Source organism: Mya arenaria, chromosome 7 (assembly GCF_026914265.1).
Source record: "Mya arenaria isolate MELC-2E11 chromosome 7, ASM2691426v1".
Lineage (NCBI taxonomy): Eukaryota > Metazoa > Mollusca > Bivalvia > Myida > Myidae > Mya > Mya arenaria.
Window position 1 is genome coordinate 1,600,610 of NC_069128.1, and position 17,839 is coordinate 1,618,448.

The following is a 17,839-nucleotide window of genomic DNA, read 5'->3' on the forward strand; positions in this document are numbered from 1 at the left end:
AAATATATATAGAATACAAAATTCAAGCTTGAGCGAACAAGTATGCATATTTGTCATCAATATGATCTGATTGTTGTGTGTTAACTTACTCCGAATAACAAAATAGTTTATAATATTAAATATATATGTCTATACTCCAGTTTATAAACACAGTCATAACTTCCACTATTTATAAAACTCTTCAATGATAATTGATAAGTATCTGATCTATATTAAAGAGCACAATTTGGTTTATATAATTATTCACTATGAACCTACTTATTCTGATATAATATTGTTATAATTCGACTTAAAATTCGATTTATATCAAGACTGAAATGCTCGACATAGTAATCATCAAGTATTTCATTAAGTACTGCTTCTAACTATTTCAAGTGACTGACGAGCATTTGTTATCACAATTATAAAGATCGATTCACTTCCCCTCTTGATTTTTTAACCAAATTATCTACGATAAATTTACAACACTATATTACTTATCTTTAGATAATTTTGAATTAGGCATTATAGTACATGCACTATTATGAATTACATTCTCGTACATCACTATATCAATATTGATCACTAGTGTGTTTACGTTTATCTTAATACAATAAGATTCAAAAATAATGTACAACAATATCGACCGATTTAAATGTGATACGCTTTCAACATAGTTTGATGTTACTTTGAAACTTTGAAATACAACATGTTTACAATGGAGCCAAGAAATATCAATTAGAAATTATGCTGGTGTAAAGACATGATTTGAAGTGGTTCATATTCTGTTGATATTTGGGCGTAGAGTTGGCCTCAGAATCTCAAACTGAATAAAAAAAAAAAAATTAAATTTCACATTACAAATTTAATAGTCTCCTTGACAAGCTGAGTTACGTAACATGCTTTGCAAGACACAGTTTGAGTACATTAATTAACATCAATATTACTTGAAAAAAAATCATGATAACTTCTTGCAAAGACAACAACTGACTATTTATTTGATCATTGGTATTTCAAAGATGTCTTACAATTCATTCGATTGTTACTTCTAGCAAAATACTTGATATTTCATTCGATCATTAGTACTGGAAAAATATGTCTGTAAGATTTAAAATTCTGCCAATAACTTAAAATATAAAGAAAAAGCAAACACGCTGTTAGTAGAGCTTAGAACTCTAAACATTATATATGTGGCATTGACATTCGAAAACAACTACAAGCAATGTCTTTAAAGCTGAATGGCTTTAGGGGATATGAAAGGCTCACCCCTGTACATAGTTCTTAAACCGAATGCGAAGTAAAGTATTGGTTCCAATTTCATCACGAAGACAATGAACATATACCAAAACGTTCATTACAATCTTTAAATTTCATTAGAAGTTTCGTATCCGTACAGTCAGACGACAAAGGTCATTATTGTATTCCACTCCCATTTAGTGGCCGGTCAAAATGCATTGTTATATATATTTTAACATGATAGATACATTCGCCGTTTGTTTTTATGACTCTGAATTCACTAAGCATCTGGAGGTGGGGTTGGACGTCGTTTTTTTGCTGAACGTACCAAGGCAATAACACAAAGTATTATAAAAAAAAAATATTTTGAAATGTGAAACAGGCCGATTTCAAGGCTCTTGTTATAACGATGTTTACTGCTTTGTCGTTAACTTTAAGAGGTTAAAGATTTTATGATGTGCTAATATATTTAATTTTGAAATAAACAAACAACCAACTCATATTAGGGATATTGAGGTTATTTATTACTAGTACAATTAACTACAGCTCCAAACTAAGAGTAAACGCGCACATAATAACAATACGAGACACTCAATTCAGCGCAATTGACGGTAACTGATATACAAGCATTTATAATAGCAAACAATACATACTATATTAATAGTAAGTCATAAAGCAAGTATGAATGAATGCATGAATGAACATTATCGTCTTAAGCAGCATGATAAAACAACAAAATAAAAAAGAGAAAGAATAAGGGAGTGGTTGGGTCCGAATTTTAATAAGAAATTACCAGTTGGCTCAGTGCGCACAGAGTAACGTAATGAATGGCACTCTCAGAACCCGCCTAGTCAAAGGTCGTTACGGTCAGGTGAGCACAGACCGCACATAGGCTCGCATGTTTATATGAAATTATGAAAGTTAATTCAACGAAACAAATACAACTAAAACAGATCTCAAATCCTGTCAGAATTGATACAAACCACAGGTGTATCCATTAAAACATAGTATCAGCTGTACAACTTCCTTCTCAAACATGTCGTGGGGATTTTGTTTTGTGCATAGTAGAAAGAAGAAGAAACTTTATTCAAAGGCTATAGCACAAAATACATATTTGAAACAGACCAACATGACCCGTAACCAAATTCATGTAATACGAGTGTTTTTGTATGCATGCAAGGCGAAACAATTTATAAACAAGCTTATGTATACCATGGTTTAAACAAAAATATATCTATAGAATTGAAAATAGTTTTCTGAATATATTAAATATTAAATTATATCACTATTGTATATATATAATTGAACGTTATAACGTTTGCACAATACTGATGTGTTAATAAGAAGTGTAAACGCTGCTATTATAGTATTCGAGTACAAATAACTCTTATAAAGAATGTCAGGTTTAGAATTGGGTTTGAAATATATATAGAATACAAAATTCAAGCTTGAGCGAACAAGTATGCATATTTGTCATCAATATGATCTGATTGTTGTGTGTTAACTTACTCCGAATAACAAAATAGTTTATAATATTAAATATATATGTCTATACTCCAGTTTATAAACACAGTCATAACTTCCACTATTTATAAAACTCTTCAATGATAATTGATACGTATCCGATCTATATTAAAGAGCACAATTTGGTTTATTTTATTATTCACTATGAACCTACTTATTCTGATATAATATTGTTATAATTCGACTTAAAATTCGATTTATATCAAGACTGAAATGCTCGACATAGTAATCATCAAGTATTTCATTAAGTACTGATTCTAACTATTTCAAGTGACTGACGAGCATTTGCTATCACAATTATAAAGATCGATTCACTTCCCCTCTTGATTTTTTAACCAAATTATCTACGATAAATTTACAACACTATATTACTTATCTTTAGATAATTTTGAATTATGCATTATAGTACATGCACTATTATGAATTACATTCTCGTACATCACTATATCAATATTGATCACTAGTGTGTTCACGTTTATCTTAATACAATGCGATTCAAAAATAATGTACAGCAATATCGACCAATTTAAATGTGGTACGCTAGCAACATAGTTTGATGTTACTTTAAAACTTTGAAATACAACATGTTTACAATGGAGCCAAGAAATATCAATTAGAAATTATGCTGGTGTAAAGACATGATTTGAAGTGGTTCATATTCTGTTGATATTTGGGCGTAGAGTTGGCCGCAGAATCTCAAACTGAATAAAAAAACACATAATAAATTTCACATTACAAATTTAATAGTCTCTTTGACAAGCTGAGTTACGTAACATGCTTTGCAAGACACAGTACTTTATAATTTATGCAAGTTGCTAAAAGTGCACAGTAAGGGTCAGACATATCGGACTTATTTAAAGCAGTAACACAAAACGAATTTGAAATCCAACAAAATTTTAATAAACATGTATACATTTTGTTTTCTTATTATATACAAGATTGTGTTCATATCAACTAAAAAATATTATTTTAAGCATTACAATTTCGTTAGTAGCATTATCTGTTCTTATCAAGTGTACAGTCTAAATCAAATGTTAATGTGTAAAATGTTTAACAGTATAAGAAATAAACTGAGTGTTCAATTTTCTGTCTTTCAAAACATCTGTCGGTTGTCAGACTAACCGTTGATTGAGTGTCGATGTAGTCATACACAGATGCAGTCCTTGGTCTGCTGTAGTCACCCTCCAATGACGACAAACGTGAGGAAGGATGTCGTCGAATGTCGCTTGGATTCGGCTGGTACATATACATCTGCGGAAGAAAAATCTAATGAAACCAAAGGTTTAATCTTTATTTAGTGCACAATATATTCTGGGAGATATATGAAATATATGTTATCAGTCTTGGTTTCGCTGAGTTCGCTGAATTTGTATTATAACATATACAGAATGAGAATAATAAAGTTGGTTGCTCATTTCCGGCTATAATAACAGACAAAATATTTGTGTTTAGAAAACCCTCACAGTTAGATCACTTGTTTTATTATTATAATAAACAATATAACCTCGTTTCCTAGGCTGTTGGTGATCTTGTGTTCTTTCCCTTCAACCGTTAATGTGTCCTTGCGTTTTGTTGACGGATACCCATCGTAAGAAAGACGCACGCCGCCCTTTGTAGGAAATCGATTTAACTCCTCGATGCTTATACTTTAAATGGAGAAATACATTTAAAACGTAATTATTCGCAATGTTCTGGCCCCAATGTCACGAAAATACTTATGTCAAGTATCTGACCCAACTCATTAAACCACATAAAACCATATTGTGAGTCAAAACTTTGCATGTGTTTATACTTTTTCAAAACATACCTGTTAGCGGAATGGGATGATTAAAAATGGTCAAGCTTCAAAGAAAAAAATATTGAGCAGAAAATTCTATTGATTAATGAATACTCAAATACTTTTGGCTGTGGAATAATATTTCATTAAAATCTTGACCACATGGTTTAATCAACATATTCTTTGATAGAATGCGCTCTTATCAGGTGTAAAATATCAGAACTCTTATTGTTATAAGGTGAAATGAGTTGGGATTGAGATTAGATTTAATTATGTTCGTGATATTGGGACCAGTTATCCGTAAAATATGTTAATTAATTGTTCATATGAATGGATTAAAATACATTTTTTCAATATTTTGTTTAATTAAGGTTGGAGAACAATATCTAACATGTCCGGTGTAGGGTGTTCTGCCAAACTCGGTAAACCTCATCTCCGAAAAACACATTTAGCGTTGGTTGGGATGAGCATAATTATGTTTCTCTTTCGGCCATGAAAGAATGTTGTGGTATAACGTGTAGAACGAGATACTATGTTATGCATTATGCATTATTAACTCCATTTTACTAACGGGATCAACGTATAATTGTGTGATAATTTTCAAACAAAATGATAGATTAATATATTATTTATTATTTATTGTCGTTTAAACCTGTCCCTTACCTGTCATTTTTGTCAACATTCTTCTGTTTCATTTTCCTTACGATAAGGCAAATAATGACCAATGACAGTACTACGATGATTGCTCCCCCTATTCCACCCGCTATTGCAGCGATGTATGTCGACGACAGGGACAGTTTCTCAACAGGAATCTCGCAATGTTCTCCAGAGTAAACAAAACGGTCACCGCTACTTGGGCATCTAATCATATTATATGAATATAAATAATATAGTATGAGTTAAGGATACACAGAGATTAAACAGTCAGGTTGTTTTTTATTAAGAATCTATTGGCCGTGACAAGTCTGTTACCAAATCATTTACTTGAAACGATAGGTCGCTTTGTGTGTTATCTGATTTACGAAATCGGACCTTATTTTTTTTTATTGTCTGTCGTTTTTCTATCCAGATGCCAGAAACTTTTAATCCTAGTCACTGCAGTTTCGATGTTGTTCTCATAGTGTTCGTTTAGTGGACAAAATGTGCCGATGTGTCCATCTACGCTGTTTTTATTTACGATCATACTAAGAAATTACAGAACACAGAAATTTGCGTTTTTATATAATATTGAACGCATGCGTAAAGCAGGCGATATTTTCGAATGGATATACGAATGGATATCAATTTATAGCAATTGATTCATAAACATTATACGCACATGCGTTTGATTTCAGAAATTGAACGGGTTCAATGAACTTGGAATGTCATGTTCAGAATATTTACCTGCACTGTGTGGAATTTGTCTGTCTCTCAAAGTAGCAAACACCATCGTTTATGCATCCTCCGTTATCCGTTGTTTTGCAAGGGTCAATGCACTCAACATTACCTTTGTCCAAATTAAGAACACATCTTTCGCCAATTATACAGTTCGAACACGCACTCGAAGTCCTCCTTTGCTCCGCTATAATATTTTTGTAGAATGAATGAGTTTTGCATAAGTTTTCATATTTAAACAATACAAAGAGATACCAGAATATGACAAGGAATACATTAGAAATAACTTAATTATGCATAATTTCAAGGTAATAAGCAAGCTATTATGCATAATTTCAAGCTAATAAACAAGCCCAAAACTAGTTTTGAGACTGATTCCTTTATTTTGCTGTCTTCAGAGCAGGTTCTGTATCAATATACTTGTTTTAGATACTGTTTTTATCTGTATATCAATATGCAACTTCTTTGACACTAACGGTCTATTTATTCCTACATAGCCATCGTCTCCGCAGTGTAACTGCGAACCTGACGATATGATATACAATGAACATATTTGTATTGTTTTATTTCAGAATAATTCAATCATTGTATGGCGACAATTGACAAACTACATTACCAGCCTGTAAAGATTGTGCGATAGCCGCTATATCTACATCCACTGTGCAGTTCTCGCAAAATGATAAGTTAAGTGGTTGATCGGCCATCTCTTTTGTAGTTGTATTTATCTGCTGTAAATCCACATCTCCTTTGCAAATGACTTCATAGTCACAGACAATACTTCCCTTTCTGCACCGATAAACAAACACACATCTCTTTAGTATGTATTAGTGTTTGACATAAATATATCACATTTGACAAGTATGCATTGTTACATGTAATTGTTTTAGATGTTCTAGAAAGTTCTAGAAAGTTTTATGTATTCCATGTGATCAAATTTTAGAATGCACGCTTTATCTAAAGAATGTGAGAAAAAGTTCGAATACTTGTACATGTTTATTTGGTATATTAGGGTAACATTGATATTTGGAGTTTAGTAGTTAGTTTCCTTAAACAGTTTAATTAAATATTTCCCAGTGCTTGATAAAATCGTATAGCCTATATTTAATTAAATGATTATGTTAAAAGTATATAACATGTTTATGTATTTAATTAGTGCACAAATACTATGTTCGATCATATATGAGGACATTTAAAATTACCAGGATCAGTGAATATGTGTTGTAAATTTTGAGATATTATTGATTTTTATTTGTGGTTAATAGTTCACACGACTGATTGAAATTACCACAAAAAAATCTACAATTGTTAGAAAAGTAAACTTGTCTCTTTGGCTTTTAAAAGTTAAACTGAGTTCTTGTCTTTTCCCTGCAATTGTATTTGTTTAATCCAACGTGAAATGTGTAATTGAAGGTAAAAGTCCCAGTATGTTTTAGAGATGTAAACATCTTTTGAATGTATGTCAAAATCACTTATTTTCTTTACATTTTTTTTAACCTTTAACCTTTAACTATAGAAAGATAGGAAAAATGCATTTAACGCAATTACAAAATGCAACAGATCCGAAAACAACGATCCAAATTTAACGCTCACTATGTAATTACAAATGTTCATATCACGTGGCCTTCTGAATGCTATGATATCTCTGTTGCTTTATGAAGTATTGATTTTCATTTTTTAAAAGGAGTTTTTACTTGAGATATATTTTAAATAAATTAACCATACTTAACCTGTTACTTTCATGAAATATTTCACTTAAAACATAAATAAATTATATTCAAAAAAGGTGAGGTAATAAAACAATAAATATTGACACATTTAATCTTCGATCTGTCACAAAACATCATTGCTAATAGTTTAATCGTAGCTATTTATCAATAAAAAGAGTACAAAACCGTATTTGCCGAATAAATTGTGATTAAAACTGCGATTTGATCTATTGATTCGTTTTTTACTCGAGGCTGATGATCTTTGCTGTATACCTTTCTGGTAATACTCGTTTAAAAGACACGTTATTTAATGTTAATTTGAATCACATTATTTTGTGCCCATTTCGTGTTTTTCACGTTTGACATATTATTGAAGACATTAATATATGTAGTACCGTTTTAATAAGGTATTGCCTTAATAAGAATGTAACGATTATTTTAATTCATTCACATTGCAGGTTACATGACTTTATTAAAGCTGTATATGATTCTCTTAAAACCGTCGACTTGCCTCTTACAATCAAAGATTGAAAGGGAATTCGCCGGACGTGTTGTCACATACTTATTGTGAAAAACGTGACCCTCGTTGGCTCGATACTATATTTCAAAGGCATGCTTACCGTATATATATATATCGACAGCCTTAGCAGAATTTGGAATATGTATCAGGTTTATTTTACGTTTATGTTGATATTTTTAGGCATATTGAACTTACTTCACGTCTAGTATATTTATTCGTTGAAATTTGTCCATATTGTTGTATAACTGAGTAAGCTGAAAATAATCGAAAATGAAAGAAATTTATATCCGTTCCAATTTCATTGTTACTTGGCTAATCGCATTGTTTACTTTAATAAGTTGAACATTTCAGGGATATGCATTTCAAACGTAGTACTTACTTGTTGTATAATGTATGTGTTCATTATTATACACATGCTCAAAATCATATCACATTGATGTTCTTTCAATATTGGGGTTTGGTTAATGATAGAACGTACTAAAACATGGTACCTTCTGGCAATAAGCACACGATAAGAAAACTGCTAATAGGGCATTGTACTAACCTTGTCTTTAAATTCCTGTTCGTATGTTTTCATCGACGATTCATGAAACGTAGCATTTGGTAATGATAATTGCAGCTGTATTGGCACACTATAACTACCTTAAAGGTAAATTATTATTATTTATCTATAACAGCAGACATTTCGTCAATATTACAAAACAAAATCGAATATAATACGTAATTTAACTCTAGTTTTACCACTTTATTTTAATAACGGTAAAGCGTATTAATTATAATTATCAATTGCATAACGTGCAAAAGCCCAGCGATTCAAATGACTAAAACATACCTTTTGAATCAAATTGAATTTCATGAAGCAATACTGAAAGTCTCAATATGTTATCTCTACAATTGTGTAAGATACCTGTGTACATGCACGAACATGCAATGCGAATCTTGTTCACTTAATGTGTCAACACATACGTGTTGTCATAGTAATATAATCTTGAATCTTGATTCTTGATGAAACTCAAATAAAGACAAGTTTGATGATTCATAGTTTTTAAAAACAAAAACAAAAACATTTAACATTTAAACTGAACAATATGAATGCAGCGGAAATGAGTCGGAACGAAACCAATGGTTGCTAAGGAAACACGAGTATAGTTAATTACATAAATTATCAAGAAAATGAGTATGCACCGCTAACATTGTTCTGTGGAAAGACGTTTAAAAGAAATTGTTAATCCTTTGATTTTTCCGTCTTGGGTATTTTATATCAAAGATATTAAAATTTCATAGATTTGAAAATCACGCTATTCGGCTCATAATTTTACACTTATTAATAATTTAACATAACAATTGCAACAGTGTTTAAATGTAACATATACTTTACCAATACTGAAAGTTGATGATGCATTTCTGTTGCAGTCACAATGCCCATTTCTCCAGAAACCAGATCGTTCTCTCTCGTTTGCCTCCCGCTTTCTTCTTCTTTTTTCATCAGAAATGGTCGATTCTGTTGTAGTTGCCTCAGATAGAGTGGTAGTTGTTTCAGTATTGGTTGTTGAAGTCGGTTCTGTTGTAGTTGCCTCAGATAGAGTGGTAGTTGTTTCAGTATTGGTTGTTGAAGTCGGTTCTGTTGTAGTTGCCACAGATAGAGTGGTAGTTGTTTCAGTATTGGTTGTTGAAGTCGGTTCTGTTGTAGTTGCCTCAGATAGAGTGGTAGTTGTTTCAGTATTGGTTGTTGAAGTCGGTTCTGTTGTAGTTGCCTCAGATAGAGTGGTAGTTGTTTCAGTATTAGTTGTTGAAGTCGGTTTTGTTGTAGTTGCCTCAGATAGAGTGGTAGTTGTTTCAGTATTGGTTGTTGAAGTCGGTTCTGTTGTAGTTGCCTCAGATAGAGTGGTAGTTGTTTCAGTATTGGTTGTTGAAGTCGGTTCTGTTGTAGTTGCCTCAGATAGAGTGGTAGTTGTTTCAGTATTGGTTGTTGAAGTCGGTTCTGTTGTAGTTGCCTCAGATAGAGTGGTAGTTGTTTCAGTATTGGTTGTTGAAGTCGGTTCTGTTGTAGTTGCCTCAGATAGAGTGGTAGTTGTTTCAGTATTGGTTGTTGAAGTCGGTTCTGTTGTAGTTGCCTCAGATAGAGTGATAGTTGTTTCAGTATTGGTTGTTGAAGTCGGTTCTGTTGTAGTTGCCTCAGATAGAGTGGTAGTTGTTTCAGTATTGGTTGTTGAAGTCGGTTCTGTTGTAGTTGGCTCTGGTAGAGTGATAGTTGTTTCAGTATTGGATGCAGAAGTCAGTGGTATTTTAGTTGCCTCTGATAGAGTGGTACCTGGTTTAGTATTGGTTGTAGAAGTCGGTTCTGTTGTAGTTGGCTCTACTAAAGAAGTAGATAATTCATTATTGGTTGTAGATGTAGGTTTTGTTTTTGTTGCCTCTTGTAGAGTGGTATCTGTTTCTAGATTACCTTTAACTGTTGAAGTAGTCAACTTTTGAACCGTAGTTGGGTACGTAGATGATGAGCTTGATTTTGGTGAAGGGCTTTGTGAATTGCATGTACAAACATCTCCATGTTGTAATGAAGTTACTCTGTATATTCCATGAAAAGCAGAAGCTGAAACGTTATGCTACTATTATAAATATGTTTAAAAAGTGATTTTATACAATAAAACGCATCTAATTAGAGCTGAACCACTTTGGAGCTAAATGCGTGTAGCAATAACGAGTCTGAAAAGGGATGTACGGTATTACATGGATACATGGCACAAAGTTGGGTCAATAAAATAAGTATGTATTAATCCCTAAACAAGTCAACAACTAGTTATTGTCATAACTAGATGTCAAACAATACAAAGTATATAATATAGAACCTTTTCTCTTTCACCTGTCCTGTAACTTTTCAAATGGATCATTTTAGCGGTTTACTTATCAAATTGAAAAGGTATGGGGCATATGCAAGAGGGAACCATGGAAGCTTTTGGTACTTTTGTCTCTAACCTAACGACTAATAATCGATCTTGATTTATTTTTACTTATAACATCAGAAGTAAACAATTGTTTAAGTCAAAGCTCACATTTATCGTTAAATGTATATTTCTATTCATATACTGTTGCAATATTATTAGTTAAGGGGTGAGTAGGTAACCCGTTATGGGATATACGGGACAAAGTAAACCATATCGAATATTATTTTCTCGCGCCCCGTATATCCTATATCGGGTCACATACTAACCCTGAAACGTGTATATCATGTCGACAACCTGTTTACATATTTAAATGTTTCATTTATTCATCGGAATCGGAAAATAGACGTCATTTTGGTACGATATAAATTTGGTGACACAATATGGAAAAATATGCGGTCACCGCATGACCAAACCTTGACAAATGGCGTTGCGTAATTTATGTCGTGATATAACGTTTTCTTCAATTAAAGGTGCACAATATTGATAAATGCGAATACATTTTAAACAAAGAAAATGGTTTGTGTAAACATAATTAAATAAGCGATAGTTAGGCGCCTTTTTGCGGAGAATTTGTGACGCAGCAATAAATTGAAAAAATCCATTTCAAAAGCTGATATCTTTTTTCTGTACACATACCATTTTTCTTGTTTTGATAACTTAAGTCAAATTTAAATACATAATAATGCGTTGTTGTTTTTTCATCAACTTACTGTGCCCCTTTTACTTATGGTACAATCATAAACAACTTCTAAGCATGGTTTACCTAGGATGAAGTACGTCTGCAAGTTACACAAGCGCATTGTCACGTTCTGTAAGAAAATCAAATGTTCATTTGAGAAAATATTTAAGTTTTGAACCAACTACGAAACAATGGCAATTCCTGCATGCATATCCTGGTTGTTTAAAACCATGTGTATAAACAGCAAACACCTTCATTTTTTAAGTGTACACACGTGATTTATAACTGATATAAAATCACCAGAGAAGCCAATATTTAGATATTATAATCAAAATCAAACAATATTGGAACGCATTATTCATAATCAATATCTATAATAAGTTTATTTTTTAGGGTTTTCTTATGTGTGTGTGAGTGTGTGTGTGTGCGTGTGCGTATGTGTGCTTGCGTGAGAGCGTGCGTGCGCGCACGCGCGTGTGTGTGAGTTTATGTGAGAGTTCGTGTGTGTGCCAGTTTGTGTGTGTATGTGTGTTCGGGTGAGTGTGTTTTCATTGTATATATAACAGCGAAGCAAATTAGTACATAGTGAATGTCGAAGTTGATGCTTAAGTTACTGCTGTTTATCAATGAAATTGCTCTGTGAATTCCGTAACTCCAATTTGCTTTATTGATTCAGGTCAGCACCGTCACTGTCGGAAAAAAGTCAAGATAATATCTAAATGTTAAAATAATTTTAAAGATTCATGTCAGTGACATTGTTGACGTCAAAATGTCAAGATTAAGATGGAAAATACCATTTTAACTAAACACTTAACAGTCAATAGTCTCATTTTAGATCAGGAAGATAAATAAATAGTTGGTCGCATTTCTTTTATGTCAACTAAGCTTGTCTAATGATCGCAATTTGCCTAGACTCTGATTTTTTTTTTTATTTTGGCCTTTCAAAGTGAACTATATTTTTTTTTTATAAAATACCTTTTTACATACATTAATCGTATCACATTCGATAAAGATATTTTCATTTAAAAACGCGGAACTAGCACATAAACCCTTGATAAAGCACTTTATATAATATGACAAACGTGCATTAATATTTTGCTAGCTCCATGGGTTGTGATAAGCCTATGAGTTTGTTTCAAGGCGAATGTCAATGAAGTTTGTTGACTAGTTGAGTGAAGCTCTGTTACACCGAATGCATCATAGTGATTAAAGACATACTCATGTTTGTATCGATATGCATCTTTCTTATGAAAGTTTGTGAAAAAATTTCCAACATTAATTGAAACGGATTTCAAATACAGTAACATGATATCCTTGTTTTGAGTCCAACCAGAAGTAATATAAAGACATCATGACATTGTTAAGCCCGGTCCCGGCTTATGATTTGAGCCAACCTTAAATTTGAAAAATGACATCTTGCAAGTAGTTCAGACCAGAGAGGACAATAATTACAGCGGTAATTTGGACGTATATATTTCTCGAGAAACTTTTACTAATAGAGCACGGATGACCCTGGTCTTCGCAAATGCAAAACTATTATTTAGAGATTACATTTTAAGTAGCTTTGACCTATCTGAACGGTTGCAAAATACAGTGGTGTGGAACACCCCTGATGTCAAATAAAAGGGTGTATGCACGTGCAAAACTTATTCAACGCGCATTATGATTTTCAAAGACATTGTTTGCCCAGACTGTGATACAAATGAAAAAGCTTACGAACCGAATAACCTTTAACGAGCTATTTGTGTAGTGTGTACTGTGTGTACTGTGTGTCTACATTCTGAGTCCCGAATACTGCCTAAATACGCCCTGAAACTCGCATACCAATTAAGGGGGACTTTCTGTCCATATGTATTCTATAAAAAAGTCATGAATTTAATATAATACTCACTGCTACCGATACACATTAACTCCCGTACTTCACATGTACACTTACTCAATTATATTACGTTATGGCAGCTCCCATATCGTGAACTCTTCGTATATTTAAAGAACTATCAGTATCATGCTGCGAATTTCTTTGTTGACCTGTTTGCAATGCGCCGATTTTGAATTGGATAGAAACCTTTTTCTGATTACAAACATATTGCATTGTGAAATCTTTCCTCTCCTCTCCCGTTGATAATTAACGATAATTAACGATAAGAACAATCATAAAAAGGTTACTTCCACGGAAAGCCATGTCATTAAAGCCAATATATCAAACTATGTATTAAGAACTTTTCCTTCAATAAGGTACACTATTTGATCACTCTAGCATTTAAGAATTGTTTTAAGAAGTTTTACAATATTTAAAGCGGATATTTAAATCGAATAACCGTGCTCAATGTTGGATATACAACATTGTTTTGAAATTTATTCACTAATTTATTGTTCATCTGCGGGGTTCATGGAACGTTCATATGATTATTTGTGATTTTAAAACTTCAAATATGCATTGGCGGTTAATACGGGCTCTACACCGAGCGAAGCTCGGAGAGCCCTAATACGATCACACATAGCACTACTTTCGTTCAAAAGTTGCACATACTATCAGCTTGAAAAAAAAGACGTAAAGGTGATTGAACCAGTATTTTTTCTGTTCATAAACTATATTGAGCGCATGCATGCCGGACACCAACGTCATCAGAGCGTGACAACACGGAAGAAAAAAATTAAACTATGCGATGCGGCGAAATAGTGCCCCACTAGTTATTAAAATAATTCGAAATATGCTTATAAACAATTGCTATGAATACTTTTGGTAAACTCAAAAAGACAAATAAAACATATTTCTATAGATTGTCTGAGATATATACATTGTTTTCACTTGTTTATTAAAGATATTCATATGCATTGTTTACCATTCTATACGAAGGTCACACTTGACAGTTAGTAGTTGTCATTTTAGGCTTTACAATATCGATACTATTTAGATGTTTGACAGTTGTTGATCGGATAGAAATAGCGAAGAATAATTCCTGTTGGATTACCGATTTAAATACGACCATGGATTATACCGGTACACACAGCAGAGCTTGTCACGTCAGCCAGGTACAGAATGATTATTTTGTAAAAACACTTTTCAGTAAATCATACAATGAATATATCAATTTCATAAACATATGATATGCGGTTGACCAGTTCAGAAATCGCTATGGCTGAGCGTGATATTGTCACTGAAAAGATGGATGGGGTGTACCGTCTGTGAACCTCAACAATGGATGAGTGAGATGTTTTGACTGAGATCAAAGGATGGGAACACCTTTCAATTACCAACACGCTGGTTGAGAGATTGAAACTGAAAAGATATACAGAAATTGTGTGACAGGTGAAATCTTGTGCCATGCAACACCACTTTTGTGTAAATTAAGAAGTTGGGCGGGGAGGGTGCGGGAGAGGTATCCCCTCCTGCCAAGTGAAACCATGGCGGAGCGCAAGATTATGACTGAAAAGATCAATGGACGGTTGCGGTCCGACACCATGTGAATGATAAAGATTGTTTGTAATATTAAAATATTTAATATGTAAAAATATACGACCAAAAGTGGATTATTTGTTTATTATATGTATTATAGAGTACACAGTGACAAACACATTTTTTTTTATAATTCTCAGACCAAGAGATCACCCAAGGGACCAAATCGCCCCAATCAAATAGCTCGACTGGCCACAATTGCAGTCCAAATACCAAGTAACTGAAATGCAACACAACTTTTTTGTGACAGATGTTATTAAATTAAGAAGTTGGAAGGGGAGGGTGCGGGAGGGGTTTCCCCTCCTGCCAAAAAAAACCATGGCGGAGCGCAAGATTATGACTGAAAAGATAAATGGACGGTTGCGGTCCAACACCATGGCTTTGTGAGCTATTGTGACTGTAAAGATGAATGGTTTTGCTTTGATCCACAGATTGTGTGCAAGATTGCAAATAAATAGTGCCGAGTGACGCCTCGTGCCAAGCAACACTATGGGAGATGAGAGATTGTGACTGAATATGTTGAGAGGAAGACTGACACCATAAGAGTGCAAGATTGTGATTGAAAGACAAATCGGCAAATGCGGGTTGATGGTTTTGCTGTTGGCCACAGATCGTGTTTATTTCAATAGCTCATTGATGAACTGTTTCTTTCCGAATTGAATTTCTTTCATGCTGTTTTGTTGCGGCTTTGAGATAATATCATTTTCTAATAAAACTGCTGACCTTCATTGGTCTTTAGACTGTATTGTGCATCTATTCGCACATTTTGTTTGCTCTTTTAAGCAAACATTGTATTAATTGCAAACAAGTACCACAACTTACTACACATGGTGCAGAATTATGTTTCATTTACTGTGCATATGATTTTAAGCTTATGAACATGAAAAACATCTACTTAAACAATCACAGCAACACAATGAGATCCCTATCTAAAGAAATATTGCTACTTTTCATTCATTCATACTGTCAATCATTCATGAATATATTCATTTACTTGAAGTTAATACATTAAAAATTTTTTTACATCTCTGATGGCAAAAGCAATAAAAAGTTAGTAGGGGGATTGAGATAAGTACCTTTTCCCTTTATGCATTAAAGAAAAAAACCTAAATACACTCAAAATGCCTTAAAGGGTACACCAGATTGGCATCAAAAAGATTATTTTCTGTAGCGAATCTCGGTACAATTGTTTCATAAAATTTGATCATAACGTTCAATCGGTGAGAGTGCAGCTTTAATAAATTAAAACACTAATTTTGTGTTTATTTAATATAGCCATCCTGGATGCTGAAGCCACAGAGGTATTTTCAAAGACAAGAACCAATGCTGATCAAAACATGGTCTAGTGATGGAATTCCATACCCGTTCTTGGCAAGGATTTTTTAGAAAGGAATATTGTCTGCAAGTAAGAAAGATTTCTAAGAAAGTCTGGTTTAAAGGCTTTCAAAATGCATCTGGTTACTCGATTAGTAAAGATTAACCTTTGAGTTGTTAAAAAAAGTTATTGCAAATCGTCCAAAAGACTATATATTTAATATTTTTTGTCATATTTTTTTGGAATTAATTAACTTTTCTGCACGTTTATCGCATTAATGCACCAGTCAATTGTAACCTTTGACCCTCCAGGTCCAGTGGTAAACAGGGGATAGCCGGGGAAAAGGGCTGTGTTTTTACCATTCAGGTGTCCCTGCAGTGCCGGGTGAATGCGGTGGTTTTGTCTTGGTGCAAAATACAGCAGTGCAGGGGCATTTGGTGGGTATTTTAACATCATTTCTTCCCTACAGGGCGGGGATTTTACCCTGGGTGGTGTTTACAATTGACTGGAGCATAATTCCAACATAAAAGGTTATGTATGTCTCAAATGAGTGTTTACATGCATTTTTTTTTTATACTTTTACAGTAGAAGAAGATAGTCTTACTCTGTGTCAAACATTGATTTTGTGTCTTGCCTGCAGAATATGATGTGTCAATAAGCTCCAGTTGCAGATCTGAATCTAATATATCAGAATGAAGATGTAAGTTAACTTTGTAGTACTTGTTTATGTGTGAACGATTCCAAAGAGTGAGATTTATACTAATCAGGTGTAAAAAAGCAACTTATAGACACTGGTTAAGAGCTGTAATCTTAATTTTAATGCAAATCTAGCCTTCAAAACAGATACTTTAAGCAATTTTCTTTTAAACTTAGCATAATTATGCTATCACAGCATTTTGTACATCATGTAGCCATCTCATACATGAAAACACTAGCAGTTGTCATGAATCTTTCAGTTTTGGTGGTTTTTTGCCATTTCCTTTGCTGCGCCATTTGTCCCTGAAAGCATTTCAGTTTGGCTCTATGTCATTTTTTACCTCGACTATTCGAAGAATAAGGAGAGCTATAGGAGAGCTATACGTTGGCGTCACACCTTGGTTAAGGTTTTGCATGTCAGCACCTTTAAGTCATTATCTCAGTAAATACATCAGTTATTGCATTGAAACTTTGGGTATGTATTCCCTAGCTAACTAGCTAACATACTAAATTAATGAAGTTAGACAACAATTATTTGAATATAATGCAAATAATAGGCCTTTATTATTCTACTTAGAAATTCTGGATAAGGTTTTGCTTGTAAGCACACATAGATTAATATCTCAGCAAC

The 17,839-nt window shown here is 33.2% G+C and overlaps 1 protein-coding gene across 3 annotated transcripts in view; it reads right to left on the reverse strand.

The window, feature by feature from the left end:
• Positions 1-1,764: 1,764 nt before the first annotated feature.
• The window catches only part of LOC128241874 (uncharacterized), a 33,217-nt gene continuing 17,142 nt past the window's right edge, over positions 1,765-17,839 (reverse strand). For 2 of the 3 annotated variants that reach the window (XM_052958990.1, XM_052958988.1), the window contains exons 2-11: positions 11,825-11,870; positions 9,495-10,709; positions 8,661-8,758; positions 8,312-8,370; positions 6,507-6,676; positions 5,900-6,077; positions 5,180-5,377; positions 4,244-4,385; positions 3,862-3,990; positions 1,765-3,440 (exon numbers count right to left, since the gene is read on the reverse strand). In XM_052958990.1, the coding sequence (XP_052814950.1) occupies positions 3,393-3,440; positions 3,862-3,990; positions 4,244-4,385; positions 5,180-5,377; positions 5,900-6,077; positions 6,507-6,676; positions 8,312-8,370; positions 8,661-8,758; positions 9,495-10,709; positions 11,825-11,861 (2,274 nt within the window). In that variant the 5' untranslated portion in view covers positions 11,862-11,870 and the 3' untranslated portion in view covers positions 1,765-3,392. Of the gene's footprint in view, positions 3,441-3,861; positions 3,991-4,243; positions 4,386-5,179; positions 5,378-5,899; positions 6,078-6,506; positions 6,677-8,311; positions 8,371-8,660; positions 8,759-9,494; positions 10,710-11,824; positions 11,871-13,631; positions 13,671-17,839 lie in introns of those variants that run through there. The other variant, XM_052958989.1, reaches the window with a different exon arrangement.